The sequence below is a fragment of the Onychostoma macrolepis genome, chromosome 05 (assembly GCF_012432095.1).
Source record: "Onychostoma macrolepis isolate SWU-2019 chromosome 05, ASM1243209v1, whole genome shotgun sequence".
In the NCBI taxonomy this organism is placed as follows: Eukaryota; Metazoa; Chordata; class Actinopteri; order Cypriniformes; family Cyprinidae; genus Onychostoma; species Onychostoma macrolepis.
In genome coordinates, this window is record NC_081159.1 from 34427820 (window position 1) to 34440920 (window position 13101).

A 13101-nucleotide genomic window follows, 5' to 3' on the forward strand; every position below is an offset into this window, starting at 1 on the left:
ATCAAAATAAGTGTATTCTTTAAAAGATCATTAAAACTTACCTTAAAATGACAAAGTTCACTTTCTAAAGTGTACTTAAGTGTACTTTCGTCATGAAAGTATCTCTCTGTAATTACACTTAAGTGGCCTTTATATTTCATTAATATTATATTATCTGCAAGTATGTTTTTAAATTTGCTTTTATAATTTGAAGTACAATACAAGTGCACAATCAATACAATTAAACGCTTCTTTTTTACAAATGGTGTAGTATCGTTTCATCATTCGTACTGTATCTATTGCATTTTCATTTGATTTTATCGATGGTAGTGAAGTAAGACGTCTTCTCCTTTATAGGTTGGACTCACACCGTTGCATGTGGCCGTCCATCATAACAACCTTGATGTGGTCAATCTTTTGCTCAGCAAAGGTGGATCACCACATAGTGCCGCTCGGGTATGACTATTTATCGCCCTTCTTTACACACTGAAAACTGGGGGGGTTCTAGACACGAAGTGCATTAACCTGTTAACTTGCTCATTTCTTTCTCCTCAGAATGGCTACACTCCGCTCCACATTGCTTCCAAGCAGAACCAGGTGGAGGTAGCGAGCAGTTTACTGCAGCATGGAGCTTCTGCCAATACTGAGTCATTGCAAGGGGTCACACCGTTACACCTAGCCTCCCAAGAGGGCCAACCAGACATGGTGTTGCTGCTTATCTCAAAGCAGGCCAATGTAAATCTGGGCAATAAGGTAAGATCACTGTACTTCAATTTTTGCATCCTTTTTTTTAAACCATAGTCTTCCCCCTTCCAAAAGCAATTTCAGTGATGAAAAGAGCAGAAACAAAGCAAATTTACATTTCCTTGAATGCGAGTATTTGCATGGCAGCAAAAAGATGTTAAATGAGTCAAATCACGAGGATTCACATTTCTACTCACCTCTTTTCAAGCTGAACCTCTCTCAACATTATAAACACACATGCACACATTGCGAATAGCATGCAATATCTTGCTTTATGTCCATATATTGACATGCATCTCTTGTCTCTCCTCAGAGTGGTCTGACTCCTCTTCACCTCGTGGCTCAGGAGGGGCATGTTGGCATTGCTGATATACTAGTGAAACATGGGGCATCCGTCTACGCTGCCACAAGAGTAAAAACTTGCATTTCTTACAATGAAACACAATGTTTTTTCTACGGAGTGTACATAATGATTCACGTTAATATTGATGATAACAATCATTGTTGATTTCTCTTCAGATGGGTTACACTCCACTTCATGTGGCTTGTCATTATGGCAATATCAAGATGGTTAAGTTCCTCTTACAGCAACAGGCCAATGTAAACTGCAAGACCAGGGTAAATGAAAGATTGGTTTTGCTTTGTTTAGCATTGTAAGTTGTTTCATTTTTCAAATTACTGTAGATGTTCTTGCTTGAATTGCTATTCCTTGGAATAAGAGTAGAACCAATTTGTTTATATTCGAGCACAATAAGACAATATTGGGATATGAAACTCTGTAGGACACACATTTGAGGAGCAAGAGAAGAGGTGTTTCTTTCTTATGAAATCTGACAGTGAATCTGTCCTCTTTTTGGAACTGTTAGATGGGATATACGCCGCTACATCAGGCTGCTCAGCAGGGCCATACGGACATTGTGACGCTTCTCCTCAAACATGGCGCAGAACCAAATGAAATTACGTCTGTAAGAGCCCAACCTCTTTTAACTGATTAACATCATTTTAAAATATGTTGGAGTTGGACACTGACAAATGCACACAAAAACATTTCCATCTCCTACAGAATGGCACGTCAGCTCTTGCCATCGCAAAGCGCCTTGGATACATCTCAGTCATTGATGTGCTCAAACTGGTCACTGAAGAGACAGTTACCATGGTGAGTTGCAGCTTTCACAAAATTAATCTCAGACAATGGCTACTGTAAAACAAATAAAAAAGACTATGTAGAAAGTCATGTGTTGTAATGAACATTTTCCTTTAAGACCACCACAGAAAAGCATCGCATGAGTTTCCCTGAGACAGTTGATGAGATCTTGGATGTGTCTGAAGATGAAGGTAAATCAGCTCTCTGTGTAATATTATGCTCTGTTTGAGAGTTGTTAGCATCATTTTCATTAGAATTACAAGACATGGACTAATTTAATTTCTTTAAATGAGTGGGCATTTAAAGAGCATCCTGCTCTTGGTTTTTCTAGGAATTGCGCAGCTTACGTTAGGTATGAATTTCCCTCTTTCTTCTTTGTGCGGTGACCATCATCAGTGACTTCATTTCAAGCACACACACACACACACACACACACACAAACACTGTCATTCTCTGGTGCACTTTGAAAATTATAATGGATGTGTCATTAGCATGTGTGCATTGATGTTAATAAGCCTGCTTTTATTCCTGAAGGTGTCTAACTGTTCCAGAACACTTAACTGTCCCACTAACCTGCTACATCTCCTTTTTCATTTTTTTTTCTAAAGAAGCACAGATTTAGTCCTCTCAGTAAAACAGATATCATGCACTGTGGTGGTTCATGGTCAATATTGGGAGAAAAAATGATGTATTATTATATATTATTTTACATTTTTGTCCAGTAACATATTTATTTATAAAGTTATTTGAGAAGCAAAACTGCATAAGATGATAAGACATACAAAGAATACTTAAACAAATTTAATTAGAGATATAGTCTCTGAAAGTGTTATCTTGTGCAGTTTTGCTTATGTTATGTTGTAAATAAATTTACAAGACAGAAAAGCTGATTAAGTACTTATATAAATATAATATCACTACATTATATTCATGCATTTGTTCATTTCTTCAGAATTACGATTGGCAAAATCAGTAATGTACAAAGTGTCACGCCACTTTTTTAAAAAGCATATTGTAGAATCAACTCGTCATATAAAATCTGGTTTTATACTGTGGACAGTACTACTTTTCAGCTCCTGGTGTTATTACAGAGTTTAAAGGTGTGTTTACATAATGTCCTGAAAATGTTTCACATGCATCCAGGCTCTCACATGGATGTGCTTCACATGGCTTCACTTATGCAAATCCAATGCTAAAAATTAAGATTCACCATTCAGTATATATACAGTGGGGCAAAAAAGTATTTAGTCAGCCACCAATTGTGCAAGTTCTCCCACTTAAAAAGATGAGAGAGGCCTGTAATTTTCATCATAGGTATACCTCAACTATGAGAGACAAAATGAGAAAAAAAAATCCAGAAAATCACATTGTAGGATTTTTAAAGAATTAATTGGTAAATTCCTCTGTAAAATAAGTATTTGGTCACCTACAAACAAGCAAGATTTCTGGCTCTCACAGACCTGTAACTTCTTCTTTAAGAGGCTCCTCTGTCCTCCACTCGTTACCTGTATTAATGGCATCTGTTTGAACTCGTTATCAGTATAAAAGTCCACAACCTCAAACAGTCCAACTCCAAACTCCACCATGGCCAAGATCAAAGAGCTGTCAAAGGACACCAGAAACAAAATTGCAGACCTGCACCAGGCTGGGAAGACTGAATCTGCAATAGGTAAGCAGCTTGGTGTGAAGAAATCAACTGTGGGAGCAATTATTAGAAAATGGAAGACATACAAGACCACTGATAATCTCCCTCGATCTGGGGCTCCACGCAAGATCTCAAAATGATCACAAGAACTGTGAGCAAAAATCCCAGAACCACACGGGGGGACCTAGTGAATGACCTGCAGAGAGCTGGGACCAAAGTAACAAAGGCTACCATCAGTAACACACTGCGCCGCCAGGGACTCAAATCCTGCAGTGCCAGACGTGTCCCCCTGCTTAAGCCAGTACATGTCCAGCCCGTCTGAAGTTTGCTAGAGAGCATTGGGAGAATGTCATATGGTCAGATGAAACCAAAATAGAACTTTTTGGTAAAAACTCAACTTGTTGTGTTTGGAGGAGAAAGAATGCTGAGTTGCATCCAAAGAACACCATACCTACTGGGGGTGGAAACATCATGCTTTGGGGCTGTTTTTCTGCAAAGGGACCAGGACGACCGATCCGTGTAAACGAAAGAATGAATGGGGCCATGTAGCGTGAGATTTTGAGTGAAAACCTCCTTCCATCAGCAAGGGCATTGAAGATGAAACGTGGCTGGGTCTTTCAGCATGACAATGATCCCAAACACACCGCCCGGGCAACGAAGGAGTGGCTTCGTAAGAAGCATTTCAAGGTCCTGGAGTGGCCGAGCCAGTCTCCAGATCTCAACCCCATCGAAAATCTTGCAAGTCTGTGTTGCCCAGCGACAGCCCCAAAACATTACTGCTCTAGAGGAGATCTGCATGGAGGAATGGGCCAAAATACCAGCAACAGTGTGTGAAAACCTTGTGAAGACTTACAGAAAACGTTTGACCTCTGTCATTGCCAACAAAGGGTATATAACAAAGTATTGAGATGAAATTTTGTTATTGACCAAATACTTATTTTCCACCATAATTTGCAAATAAATTCTTTAAAAATCCTACAATGTGATTTTCTGGATTTTTTTTTTCTCATTTTGTCTCTCATAGTTGAGGTATACCTATGATGAAAATTACAGGCCTCTCTCATCTTTTTAAGTGGGAGAACTTGCACAATTGGTGGCTGACTAAATACTTTTTTGCCCCACTGTATTGACTATATACATTTGCTATATACAATATATATGTGTATATGCTATATTTAGTATATGTGTTTATATATACTAGGCACACAAACATACAGTATATTCATATACAGGTAAAATGTACAGGTACTAGATACAATATAAAAAACATTTTTAATTTGGCTTTAAAGTTTTAATTTGTCTTTAAAGTGCTTGAACTTTTTGAAATGCTTGTTTGTTGATTAAGTAAAAAAAAAAAAAAAAGGCATTTTCATGCTCTACCAGTTACATTGTGTTTGCAAAACAACTTCCCAAGAGGATGATTTATAAAGACCTTAATAGACACAATTAAGATTAATGTCTCCTTTTTAATGAAAACAAGCACAGTTTATATACTATATGACTATGCATTTAGCAGCGTGATATCAGTGGAGGCATTGTGTTTTGAAGGTCATGCATGCCTCTGATTTGTAGTAAATTTAATATTATATTAAAACACACACACACACACACACACAAGTTTTCTCATGAATTTGCTTTGATATATTTTGTTGCAGTATGTCCATCACAAATATTTCCTTTTTCTTCATTCTTACTCATTTGCAATCAGTGTTGGGGAGGTTATTGCAAAAAGTAATTAGTCAATACATGCTAATTACTTTTTCGAACAGTAATCATGTCACGTTAATTTCGGACAATCAAAGGTATTACAAATTGTCAGTTCTGTTCAAAATGTTACGTTTAGGTTATAAATGAATCATTGTTCATTAAAATTGTAAATGCAATGTAATGACAAAAAAGTAATTGTGACGGTGATTACGGAAAGTTTATATCTCACTTCTGATCTGATTACATTACTGCATTACTTTCCCTTTAAAAAAGTACTGTGGCAGTACCATGGTACAGTGTTGGTTATACCATTGTCCTTTGGTATACCATGGTGCTGAATGAATACCATGGTGATTACATAGTACTCAGGTACTTAAAAAGAACATTATTAGTACCATGGTACTTCTTTGTCACTGTCATAACATATTACACTCACTCAACAGCTCTCAATCCATTTATATCCTCTCCATATTGTCCAGTCAGGGTTCATTTCCAATTGACAGCATGTTTTTCACTAAATCTTCTTTTTTCTCTTTTCTTTTCTTTTCTCATCCCCTCATTGCGGCAGGCGAGGAGCTGCTGGGGAACGAAGGTGCCAGGTATTTGAAGATGGAGGACTTAAAGGACCATGATGAGGATTTCCTTTCCCCCAAGAATGTTCTAGAGTACGAGGGAGAGTTGCAGTGATGATGTTGAAGATTATTCAGATTTAACAAGAAGAGACACATGTATAAAGTAGAGGGGATTATAAATTCATAATGTTGCTGGAAGAAATTGCCAAGAATATTTCAAACCAGATTGAATAGAAAAGATCAGAGCCCAAACTGAGGAAAGGCCACCGAGATTAATTATGATGGGACCGGGGAACTGTCATTTACATATTCCTTTGTGTCAGACTTATTTCTAACTTGTATTTCTTAGGAATAATTCTCCTGCTATTCCAAGGATCCCTTGTGTGTCTCCTGAAACAGTCATGCTGAAAGAACATGAAATGGAGCAGGTGAATGTTTTTTTTGTTTGTTTGTTTTTTTAATGAGTGCATGGTAAAAAATGACCGTGATTTTAACGGTAAAAACCTGTTAAATGGTTAACGGTAAGTTCCCCTAATATATACGGTGAAAAACTGTAATAGACATTTCAGACAATTTTACGGTGAAATACCGCTTTTGGAAGTGAAATTGCATTTCAAATTTAGTTTGAATTTGATGTTTTTTCTTTGAAATAACTAGGTCTCTTCTTAGTTTTTTCTTATCAGTTATGTTTAATAGGGTTGTATGTTACATCTAATGTTGTTAAATTAATGTTTATTTCAGTTTAATGAGACTCACCATGATGGTGTTTAATGTTTGTGTGAATGACACTGTGCACCTTCTATATGCGTTATTATTTAAAAGCTGCTTGTGATGGGCTTTGGTTCATCATGTGACTTTTTCATCACCACCTGCATTTGGTGGTTATCAGTGTATTTCAAAGGTACAAAACAGATTTCAGTACTTCAATAGGTTGGTATATTAACATTATATCAGTTAATGAAATTTACGGTATTTAACTGTAAATTTAAGTTAAAACCGTAAAACCTAAAATGTTGCTACCGTATATTTTACGGTAGAATTCCGGCAAACACAGCTGGCAGTTTTTTACTGTAAATTACGGATTTTTTTTTACAGTGTAGTTTCATAGGTATCTTTGACTCCTATACTTACATTTTAAAATGTCAAAAGTTTGGGGTCACTAAGTTTTTTTGACACACACATTAAATTGATCAAATGTGACAGTAAAGAGATTTGAAATGTTACAAAAGATTTCTATTTCAAATAAATCAAATTTGTATTCATCAAAGAATCCTGAAAAATGCATCAGGGTTTCCACAAAAATATTAAGCGGTACAACTGTTTTCAACACAAATGTTTTTCAGCAGCAAATCAGCATGTTAGAATGATTTCTCAAGAATCATGCGACACTGAAGACTGGAGCAGCAATGCAGGAAGTTCAGCTTTAATCACAGGAATAAATTACATTTTAAAATGTATTACAGTAGAAAACATTTATTTTAAATTGTAATGTCTCACAGTATTACTATATTTACCGTCTGTTTGATCAAATAAATGCAGTCTTGGTGAGCAGAAGCGACATCTTTCAAAAACTATTACAAACCTTACTATGCCCAAACCTTTGAACGGTAGTGTATATTGAATTTTTTTTCTATGTAAATACATAGTAGTTACAGCCACCTAAAATAAAAGAGGCTCCATATTATAACATTCTTTGAAGTACCTTGGATTACCATATAATACCATGCCTACACATTTTTTATTTTTTTTTACTTTTATCATGCTAGTGTAGTTTGTACTGTATAAAAAAATGTACATACAGGTGCATCTCAATAAATTATAATGTCGTGAAAAAGTTTTTTTTCATGTAAGTTATTTCAAAAAGTGAAACTTTCATATATTTTAGATTCATTGCATGTAAAGTAAAACATTTCAAAAGTTTTTTTTGTTTTAATTTTGATGATTAGAGCTTACAGCTCATGAAAGTCAAAAATCAGTATCTCAAAATATTAGAATATTTACATTTGAATTTCAATAAATTACCATCCGTTCAGTATAAATTCCGGGTATCTCTTGTTCTTTGAAACCACAATAATGGAGAAGACTGCTGACTTGGTAATGGTCCAGAAGACGAACATTGACGCCCTCCACAAAGAGGGTAAGTCACAGAGGGTCATTACTGAAAAGCGTGGCTGTTTACAGAGTGCTGTATCAAAGCATATTAAATGCAAAGTTGACTGGAAGGAAGAATTTGGGTAGGAAAAGGTGCACAAGCAACAGTGAAGACCGCAAGCTTGAGAATACTGTCAAGCAAAGCTGATTCAAACACTTGTGAGAGCTTCACAAGGAGTGAACTGAAGCTGGAGTCAGTGCATCAAGAGTCACCACGCTCAGACGTCTTCAGGAAAAGGGCTACCAAGCCACTTCTGAACCAGAGACAACGTCAGAAGCATCTTACCTGGGCTGTGGAGAAAAATAACTGACTGTTGCTCATTGCTCCAAAGTCCTCTTTTCAGATGAAAGTAAATTTTGCATTTCATTTGGAAATCAAGGTCCCAGAGTCTGGAGGAAGAGTGGAGAGGCACAGAATCCATGTACCTTGAAGTCCAGTGTGAAGTTTCCACACTCTATGATGATTTGGGCTGCCATGTCATCTGCTGGTGTTGGTCCACTGTGTTTTCTGATGTCCACAGTCAACGCAGCCATCTGCCAGGAAATTTTAGAGCACTTCATGCTTCCTTCTGCTGACAAGCTTTATGGAGATGCTGATTTCATTTTCCAGCAGGATTTGGCACCTGCCCACACTGCCAAAGGTACCAAAAGCTGGTTCAATGATCATGGTGTTGGTGTGCTTGACTGGCCAGCAAACTCGCCTGACCTGAACCCCATAGAAAATCTATGGGGTATTGTCAAGAGGAAGATGAGAGACACCAGACCCAACAATGCAGATGAGCTGAAGGCCACTGTCAAAGAAAACTGGGCTTCCATACCACCTCAGCAGTGCCACAAACTGATCACCTCCATGCCACGCCGAATTGAGGCAGTAATTAAAGCAAAAGGAGCCCCTACCAAGTATTGAGTACATATACAGAAAATTAACATACTTTCCAGAAGGCCAACAATTCACTAAAAATGTTTTTTTATTGGTCTTATGAAGTATTCTAATTTGTTGAGATAGTGAATTGGTGGGTTTTTGTTAAATGTGAGCCAAAATCAATACAATTAAAAGAACCAAAGACTTAAACTACTTCAGTCTGTGTGCATTGAATTTATTTAATACACGAGTTTCACAATTTGAGTTGAATTACTGAAATAAATGAACTTTTCCACGACATTCTAATTTATTGAGATGCACCTGTACAATGACATTACTGTCTGAAAGCATTATTGTACCATGTTACCACCAAAACACTTTTTAAGAGCTATTAGCCAAATGCAGATTTTACATTTATTTTTTTAGCATTGACTAATTTTTATTATTGTTTTTTTTTTAATCATTTTTACACATCTACACATTTACAGCAGCACACCCCACTTCCTTTGCCCAAGGAGTATGATGAGGATTCACTGATCCCCAGCAGTCCGGCCACAGAGACGTCAGACAATGTCAGTCCAGTAGCAAGCCCCATCCACACCGGGTTAGTTTCCTGCCTCTGCCTGAAATATTGTGCTCATTTTTGAGGAATCAAATATTTGAAATTGTCTTTGTCCTTATGGTTCTGCAGGTTCCTGGTGAGCTTCATGGTAGATGCTCGTGGCGGCTCAATGAGAGGCAGCAGGCATAATGGCCTGCGTGTCATCATTCCTCCTCGTACCTGTGCCGCTCCAACACGCATCACCTGCCGCCTGGTGAAGCCGCAGAAACTTGCCACACCACCTCCTCTGGTGGAGGGTGAGGGTCTCGCCAGCCGTATCATCTCTCTTGGTCCAGCTAGCATGCAGTTCTTAGGGTGAGGAAACCAGTTTTGCTGATAAAGCAAGATTTTTTTAACAAACTGAGACTGCAAACTAACACAGCTCGCATTGCTCCTGAAGGCCTGTGATTGTGGAGATTCCCCATTTTGCCGCACTTGGTAGGGGAGATCGTGAACTTGTGGTCTTGAGGAGCGAGAACGGATCAGTCTGGAAGGAGCATCGTAATCGTTATGGTGACGAGGTCCTGGAGACCATCCTCAATGGCATGGATGAAGGTGTGTACTAATTCTTGCTGTAATTTGAAGTGATATAAATTTGGTTATACTGTATTGACAGTTTACCGTGTATACAGTTACATTTGTTGTTAAGTAGTGAGTACCCAAAAATGTACTCACCCTCAGGCCATCCAAAATGTACATGAGTTTGTTTCTTCATGAGAACAGATTCGGACAAATTTAGCATTACATCACTTGTTCATCAATGGATCCTCTGCAGTGAATGGGTGCCGTCAGAATGAGAGTCCAAACAGCAGATAAAAAGATCACAATAATCCACAAGTAATCCACACCACTCCAGTCCATAAATTAACAGCTAGTGAAATTAAAAGCTGCTTGTTTATAAGAAACAAATCCATTAAGACATTTTTAACTTCAGACAGTTACTTCTGGCAAAAAAAATAAAAGAAAAAAAGAATCCTTTATGCATAGTATTGCTTCCTCTAGAGAAAAAGTCGTCTCATCTGAATCAGGAGAGAAATAAGCACAGATCAAGCCAAAACAGGAAATTGATGTTTTCACTGGAGAAAGCATTATTATGGATTATGAATTTGTATTTTGGCATTAATGAAATCTTAATGATGTCTTAATGGATTTGTTTCTTACAAACATGCAGCTTTTTGCATCACAAGATAATAATTTATGGACTGGAGTGGCGTGGATTACTTGTGGATTATTGTGATGTTTTTATCAGCTGTTTGGACTCTCATTCTGACGGCACCCATTCACTGCAGAGGATCCATTGGTGAGCAAATGATGTAATGCTACATTTCTCCAAATCTGTTCTGATGAAGAAACAAACTATATCTTGAATGGCCTGAGAGTGAGTACATTTACAGCAAATTTGAATTTTTGGTCAGCTATTCCTTTACAGACAGACATTCATTGGCAAATGTTGTTCTTTTTATTGTCTTTTCTCTATTAACTGCACACTTAAGACCTTGAGAGTCAGGAGGAACTTGGGAAGAAAAGAATCAGGCGCATCATCTCGACCGACTTCCCGCTCTACTTTGCCGTGGTCTCCCGTATCCAGCAGGAGAACGATCTGATTGGCCCGGAAGGGGGTTATCTCACCAGTAAGCTGGTGCCCTTGGTCCAGGCCAGTTTTCCTGAGACAGCCGTCACCAAGCGTGTCCGTCTCGGACTGCAGGTGAGATGGGAGGATGATGAGGAGGAAGATGTGATGGAAAATGAAGGAAGCTTATCTCCTGCATATTATCATAATGCATCTGACAGCTTTTAGTTTTTTTTTTTTTTTTCCTGTCTTGTCATGAGACACAGAACATGACGAAACATCTCATCTTTCATCTCTCAAAATGAATTATGGGCTCAGCTAACTTTACCTTGTTTCTTTGGAATGTGAATGAATGTAATTTTGTAAGTTGTTTACATCTCGATGACTGAGTTTGATGATGGTAAAAATGAATGATGAAATATGGTATAGTATGTGATGGTATGATATACTTCCTGCTTAAATGAAACAGGTTATTTCTAAAGATGAACATATATAGACACATTTACAGTGCAGTAAACAGTAGTGCATAGAAACAGTGAAAGTTGAGAATGGATGAAAGTTTTGCAGGTTTTGATTGAGGGAATTGTAAGTTGAGGAGGATAAAAGACGTGGAAGTTGTAGCTCATTAAAATGGAATGATGAACATTTTCTGTACTATTACAAATATCTGAAGCACCTTATAAAAGCAAACTTTCATAACATAAAATGTCTTACTGAGTTACTGTACTACCTTTTGAAATTTTTATTAGATTTTTTAAAAACTTTATTAGCTACACAAAGATATTTTTTAAAATTTAAATGCAGTTTTATATTTGAAATGTCAAAACCTAGAACTTAGAATGAAATGATCATGCATGTGTTTATTTCTGTTTTCTTTGCCCTGCAAGTGTAACAACCAGCTCATGCCAAAGCTGATTTTTTTTTCTTGATTTTAACCCATTATTTGTTTAATCATCTGTGTCATTTGTTACTTTATTATTCTTCTGTTTTACTTCATATTTGTTGTTTTTTTTCTTTTTGAGAATTGACCTAATAATTGAAAACTCTAAATGTATTGACAAACTTGATCAGTTCCCATTGTGTTGAATTATAAACAGTTCATTTAAAAAAAAAATTTAGTTGTTTAAAACACTGGATGACAGGAAGTCAGTTATTGTGAGGTGGCATAAAATGAAATTGACCTTAATAGTTCATATATTTTGCCGTAATAACATACAGAAGTATTTTTCAGTTGTCTTTGAGATGTTTCTCATATTCTTTCTCAATATGAGAATCTTAAGATTTCTCAGGTCGGTTCAATGACACTGAAGAAAAAAGTCACCTATATATTGGCCTGAGGGTGCGCATAAATAAATAACATAGTTATTATAATGAACTGCACACTCAAAGATCTTCGAAAGCTTTAGAACAATACAGGGTCAACTTGTTGTGTCTGTGTCTTGTACGGCAAGTGAATTAATTTTGCACCAGCTTTGGTTCAATAATGTTTGTAACTCTTTTTCCAGTTAATAAATAAGAATGATTGACAAGCTAAATTTGGTGTCTTGAATTGCATTGTGCAATAATTGCAATAAGAAGAAAACAGAAATATACTGAGATCCTTTCTGTCTGTTCTTTTCCCTGATTTCTCTCATGAAAATATGTTTGGCACACATTTCCGAACTGAATCTCCCTCTCATGCATTCATATGTAAATATACCATTGCTCACACTACCAAATCTATTTCTTCTGACTTTCATTCCATGTTCTTCTCTTTTACCTTTGCTCTTCCCCACCCCTATCTTTTACTTTGTGCTCTACCACTCTGTTATGGTCTCTTCTCCCCCTCCATCCTCGGCACTCAGGCACAGCCAGTCCCTGATGAGCTGGTGGCTAAGCTTCTGGGAAACCAAGCCACGTTCAGCCCTGTGGTGACAGTGGAGCCTCGTCGGCGCAAGTTTCACCGTCCCATCGGCCTGAGGATTCCAGTGCCTCCCTCCTGGAGGGACAGTCCACGGGACGCTGGCGAGGGTGACACTACCAGCCTCCGCCTGCTCTGCAGTGTCATCGGTAAAAATCAGCCAAACATTTTTACATTGGGAAAAAAAATCTTGATAATTATTTTCTTGTGAAAATATCTAAGCATC

At 37.4% G+C, this 13101-nt stretch overlaps 1 protein-coding gene across 18 annotated transcripts in view; it reads left to right on the top strand.

Annotated features, from left to right (window-relative positions):
- ank1a (ankyrin 1, erythrocytic a) overlaps positions 1-13101 on the top strand; it is a 125941-nt gene that overhangs the window by 68453 nt on the left and 44387 nt on the right. For 13 of the 18 annotated variants that reach the window (XM_058776112.1, XM_058776105.1, XM_058776106.1 and 10 more), the window contains 15 exons: positions 337-435; positions 535-732; positions 1037-1135; positions 1243-1341; positions 1590-1688; positions 1787-1879; positions 1986-2058; positions 2199-2219; positions 5788-5884; positions 6141-6219; positions 9293-9408; positions 9496-9720; positions 9806-9960; positions 10899-11110; positions 12820-13024. In XM_058776112.1, coding sequence (XP_058632095.1) covers positions 337-435; positions 535-732; positions 1037-1135; positions 1243-1341; positions 1590-1688; positions 1787-1879; positions 1986-2058; positions 2199-2219; positions 5788-5884; positions 6141-6219; positions 9293-9408; positions 9496-9720; positions 9806-9960; positions 10899-11110; positions 12820-13024 — 1870 coding nt within the window. The remainder of the gene's footprint in view (positions 1-336; positions 436-534; positions 733-1036; positions 1136-1242; positions 1342-1589; positions 1689-1786; positions 1880-1985; positions 2059-2198; positions 2220-5787; positions 5885-6140; positions 6220-9292; positions 9409-9495; positions 9721-9805; positions 9961-10898; positions 11111-12819; positions 13025-13101) is intronic. The other 5 variants (XM_058776096.1, XM_058776117.1, XM_058776101.1 and 2 more) reach the window with 4 other exon arrangements.